We start from the raw sequence: 6,000 nt of genomic DNA on the forward strand, positions 1-6,000 counted from the left end.
GCGCCGATCTGCGTTCTTTCGCTTTGCGCCTTGAAAGACATTTGCACTCAACTACGACGCGATGAATCGTTGCGGTCCATTATCGAACGCCTGCTCTCTGATCCGTCTGACCCATCCCTCCACATCTTCGTGCTACAAAATGGCGTCCTGTATCGCCGTATTATGCACCCCCACGGGCCCGAACTCCTAACCGTCATTCCATCCCATCTTCGACAGATTGTGCTCCAGCAACTGCATGACGTTCCCACGGCTGGGCACCTTGGCATCACTCGGACCTATGACCGAATTCGGCGATGGGTTTTCTGGCCCCATCTCAACCGCTCCGTCCGGTGATATGTTGCCGCGTGTGATTCATGCCAACGCCGCAAAAGACCAGCTGTGCATCCTGCTGGTCTGCTACACACTTTGGATATACCGACCGACCCTGCTTTCGCGTTGGCGTTGATCTTCTCCAACCATTCCTTATACCAAATAACGGAAATAGGTGGATTGCCGTCGCTACAGACTATACAACCAGCTATGCCATTACTAGAACCCTACCGACGAGTTGCGCTACAGACGTCTCTGACTTCTTGCTTCACGACGTTATCTTACACCACGGTGCACCTCGTCAACTTCTCACCGATCGCGGTGGATACTTTCTTGTCAAAGTCATAGCCGACTTACTTCGATTATGTGCTACCAAACACAAGCTTACTACCGCTTACCATCTTCAAACTAATGGTCTTACCGAACGCCTGAACCGCACATTAACTAACATTCTAGCAATGTATGTTTCCTCCGATCATCGCGACTGGGACACTGCTCTACCATTTGTCACGTTCGCTTACGATTCCTCGCGCCACGACACAGCTGGCTTCTTACTCTTCTATCTTCTTTTCGGCTGTGAGCCCACTTTCCCTTTCGGGGCTCTCATTTCGACCACACTCGACTCGCCGACAGAGTACACTCGAGTTGTCATAGCCACAGCGACCCAAGCACGCCAGATTTCACGCATTCGTCTTTCTCGTCGAAACCAAAAATGCAATTCACTTTAAAAGAAGAGAGAATAGGCCGCTTTTTTTATATTATACTATATTCAGAATTTTCACACGAGAAGGGTAAGATATATGGCCTGAAAGAAAACTAGTCTGACAATACCAAGAACGCTATTCGCATTAAAAATCCGGCCACCTATTCCACAACTTGTTAAGCTATAGAAACAATCTATCCAAACAAGATACAGTCCTTCAGCTCCATGGAGGTATAATCTGAACCGAGCACAACTGAACGCCATCCTGGCGGTGTCTCAAGTGACGTGTACCCTGTTAGAGAAAGTATCCAGTGCCAACTATGGGAACGAAATTTACCGGTTTTGCGCGACATTCTCCGACGGCGTGCATTCACATTCAAAGTTGTAGAGCAAAACCAAAACAATTATCAACACCCACAAAGGGGCATACCACAGGGCTTCGTGTTTTCTCCGACATTCTACCTAGCGATGTGCCGCATACACAGAGCCCAGAAGCCCATCCCCGATGTCAAGCACGCAATGTACTGAGATCACGTTACCATATGGAATAGCAAAGAGCCTCAGGACATATTCAGGACGCAGTAAAACAGGTCCTGCACACCATGCATACAGTGATGACATCCATCGGCCTCATATATATGCTCTTCGGTAAACTCCGAGTAACTTGAGGTGCACTCAACGCGGTGTACTCCACTCACCGTCGCCCTACACAATGAAAGAAAGCGCATCTCCCAACAATGCCAAATTAACATCCTCGGCCTTTATAAGCAACACGATGCCAGGCAAGCAGCCACCACTGAATACCTGAAACAAGGTGAATAAGTGCTTCCTATGATGAAGCGCTTATAGAGCGTATAAAGGGGATATGTTGCAATTACGCAACGCATTGCTGACGTCTAGGCTCAGATATAAGCTTCCGTATATCGAGCTCAACAAAGACAAGAGAAATCAGTTTGACACATTCATACGCAAGGCCACCAAGTTGGCCCTGGGGATCCCTATCAATGCAAGCACACAACTGTTCACACAAACAGGAAGATATAATAGAAGAGCTCATCAGCATGTACAGAAGACAGTCAGAAATCGGGCTCTTAGGCACACATACACAGAGAAACACTTCACTCCCTGGACTTCATATCTAGGGCCACTCACTGACGAGAACGTTGCACCATACCGCCAAAAACGGCGGCACTCTCAAACATTGCGCCCATTCCTAAGCACATTGACCCACCTAAACATGCCGCACGTCGTAAGCAAAGGGTGCAGTACTACCAGAAACACATGCAACAAAACCAACATCTAACACACTTATATACTGATACCTGTGCCAATGATGGAGCCTCGGCAAGAGCTGTTGCAGGCAGGAACGCCACAATATATACATATACCGAGTGTTTTGTCCCAACGTTAACAAAATTTTTAAAAATCACCTGTAGTTAGCACAAATATGCTTATTGAACAGGAATACTCGAAGATGTATACATTACTTGCACTGGAAATCAATAAGCATAATTGAATAATTAAAAAATCAATAATTATATTTCCAACGAATTATCTTATACCACATATTGAAATACATCAATTGAAGCCAATGATTTCACAAGGTGCATTTACTTAAATATCGAATTTTGAAACTAACACCAGGTTTAAGATTAGCACAGTCAAAGTTGTAAATATACACTGTTGTTCCACTTCCTTTTATTAAGCAAATAGCTTTTTGTGTATTGAACCTAAAAAAATTCTGCAACACCAATTCATTTCATCACGAACATTGGGAACGCATATCTCTAAACCGCTGTTATTCTCAGAATTAGAATTTGTTCCAAGTGGATATGACTTTAAATATGACTTACCGGTTGCAGTTCGTAAATTGCAACATGAGGCGTATAGTAATTAGTCAAATATTCGCCTCAATTTTTGCGCAAATGATGTCTGTCGCTCAGAGTAATCTAGCTCAAGAAGTAGAATTGTGATATATATATATATATATATATATATATATATATATATATATATATATATATATATATATATATATATATATATATATATATATATATATATATATATATATATATGTATATACACACACATAGCTATCGGAGGTTAATATTTAAGGGGCCCAGAACTTTGTAATTGATATGTTTTGCGATCTAAGCATTAATTGAATGGTTCACTAATTAAAAGTAATTAATTAAGCAATACTTCGTGATGAAATTATACTGGCCGTAAGTACCTACGACTACGGCTACTATGCAGTCGGTACGATTTCTCTGGAGCTCTTGGGTATTTTTAAGATATTGATCCAAGTTAGCTGGGACACCCTTTATAATGCATATATAGTCGGCAGGATCTGTACGGGTCGAGCTGCCTTAAAACTAACATAAGGTCTTTCGCCACGTGTTTTTGCATGTATCGCACAAGTGATAAAGTATGAGATATCGTCCTATTTTTGTGTAGCTTATCGTTCTATATTCGTCCAATACATTCTTTTTCATTGAAAGCCGGATGGAGGGCATAGAAATTTAGAGATACCATTTTTTTTTCTTTAACAATCTAACTGTGGAAGTGCGTCGCATTCATGTTGGATAAAATGCCTGTCGATAGACTTCAGCCGCAGATTCCAGTTTGAAATAACGTATTGCATTTCCGGTTTAGGCCATCGTTGTGCTCAAGTGCGACTGAGTTATCGTGTTTCTAGCAGAAATAAAGCAGACGGTTGATACATGAGTTGATTACACGGAAGCGGGTGCGTGGGTCACTCGAATGGTCACGACCCATGTTCTCGTCTTCCGCGCAGTGGGCATCGTTGCTTGAAGAAAAAAACCTTCACATGTAGCACCACAACCTCACTTGGTGTTGCTCCCTCTGTCGCAGATTCGCGAGTCAGCCGGCATGTACTTGGACGGAGCCGGAAACCTGACTGTGCACGTGGAATGGCTCGACTCGCAGCTCCTGTTCGGAGCCACGTACCACAAATATGACGACATTGCGCGCACCCAGTGCCACCAAATGAAGTAAGTCACAGCGGCTAATTTTTCGATGTGGCCTTCTCCGACTGAAGTATAAGGTGTAAGGAGAGAGAGAGAGAGAGGGGATAGGCGTTCATGCTTTTCTAGATTGGGAAAAGTACAGTCTTTGAAAACGTATTACTCAGTCGCTCGAGATCATATGGTTAACTGACTGCGGTAGTGACCTTCGAGAGAAAGAAAGGGGGCACCTCTCGACGGCTGCTAGGGAAGCTATCCTGCCCGTGGCGCGATGGTCCGAGAAATGGCGCTTGCGATCGGAACGCCCAACTGTCAGTGCTGGCCTGTCTTCGCTCCGGAAGAGGAATAAAGGTGTTTGTAGTCTCCGTGGTCTTCCTTGCGGGCCGTGCCTTATTTGCGAGAACCGACGTCTCCATAAGCTTACTGGTAGCTCAAGTCAACAACTATATAATGCATTCATGATTAATATTTTCCTGTCGAGGAGAGGACGTAAATAAATATATCTCGTCATTTTAAGTCGACATGCGCATGTACAGGAGTCGGAAGCATTTTGTCGAACGCACCGCTTAGTAAGCAGACGGAATCGTACAGTACACCTGGTGTGTTGTATGCGCTGTCTGACAGCAAGCAGATAAACTATCATGCCATCATTTCACGGCCTAGCCGTTTCAGCACAACCATTTGCACACGGGTGTTGTTGTTTTTTCTCGCAGGCGCGAGATAGCCGCCCTCCAGGCTGAGAACTACAACCTGGAGCGGCAGGTGTTCAGCTACCAGAAGTCCATCTCGTACGCGAGCGCCCGGGGCCAGCCGTCCGAGGACCTGCCCGACGACTACTACGCCAGCACCGTGCGACGGCTCTCCGAGACGCAGAGCCTGTCTGAATCCGAGTACGCCTGACGAGCCCCTGCCGCCATCCAGAAAAGCGAGCCCGACACCGCCGCCGCCAGCGTTCGGCGTTCCGCACAATCGCCATCCCGCTGCCTTCAATGCGAGCGGCACGCCTGGGCGCCGTCGCCGCCGCCCCTGCACCCGCCCAGAGCCCGGGCCATCCGCCGCTGAGTGCGCGCTCGGACACGCCTCTTCGACGCCACCTGTTCACCCCCACGCTCTATCCCGGGGGACCACTCATCATCCACCACATCGCCCATCACGTCCACCGTCGGCGCCTCCTTAGGGGCGAGGAAACAATGTCGCACTACTTGCACCGACTCAGCGTTCGCTCGTACCCAGCTGCTCGCTGCTACGCGAAATGTGTCAACCTGTGAGGCTTCGCTATTGTCACCAAAAAGAAAGAAAGAACGTCTTCGGACAACCATGGTTCTGGTTGTGAGCAACAAGCAAGGTTCATAGAGGTGAAACTAGCACCTAATCAGTAGTACAGCGAAAATTTCCAGCACACCCAATGTGTGAGGATTACGACTCAATTTGTCCCCGAAAAGACTATGACTGTTCAGCCATTTTAGGGACCTGGAAATAGGTTTTCTGCATAACATATTGTCTTTTGATTTAAGTTGAAAATGAAAAATAAGAATGCTGGTGAACTTAAGATTCTGCGCTGTTGAAGTTTCAAGTGAAGATTTCGATAAATTCTTCCGTAAATCAGGGTGATGTTGGAGGGTTGGGGGGGGGGGGGGGAGGGGCTTCAAGTTTCTCAAATATAAGTGCCACCAACCACATTTATAACATCAAGGTTGATCTAGTGACTCTAGAGCGTAAAAAATAACGTAAAACGTGGTTCGTGTAGCACTGATTCGCTCTGAATGTTTTATTGTGCGTGTTTTTTATTTTTATTTTTCCTGTGTAGTTATTTTATTCTCTCTGCCAAACACGAAAGCCTTCTTTGCTGAGCCGTGTTGCACCGAACAAATTAGGTGATCGTCGTGGTGCCTCGATGGCTGTTTCATTGAGCTGCTCAGCACGAGGCTGCGAGTCCGTTTCCCGGCCGCTTCATTCTCTTTCCGAGAGAGGGAGATTACAAAAACAACCGTTTACTAA

General features: G+C 46.0%; 1 protein-coding gene across 1 annotated transcript in view; it reads left to right on the plus strand.

Moving 5' to 3' along the window:
- Window positions 1–5,604, plus strand: part of LOC139055885 (uncharacterized) — a 393,329-nt gene extending 387,725 nt beyond the window's left edge. The window contains exons 8-9 of the mRNA XM_070533487.1: window positions 3,890–4,029; window positions 4,716–5,604. Of these exons, the coding sequence (XP_070389588.1) occupies window positions 3,890–4,029; window positions 4,716–4,902 (327 nt within the window). The 3' untranslated portion in view covers window positions 4,903–5,604. The remainder of the gene's footprint in view (window positions 1–3,889; window positions 4,030–4,715) is intronic.
- The last annotated feature ends 396 nt before the right edge of the window (window positions 5,605–6,000 follow it).

The sequence above is a fragment of the Dermacentor albipictus genome, chromosome 1, assembly GCF_038994185.2.
Source record: "Dermacentor albipictus isolate Rhodes 1998 colony chromosome 1, USDA_Dalb.pri_finalv2, whole genome shotgun sequence".
NCBI classification, from domain to species: domain Eukaryota; kingdom Metazoa; phylum Arthropoda; class Arachnida; order Ixodida; family Ixodidae; genus Dermacentor; species Dermacentor albipictus.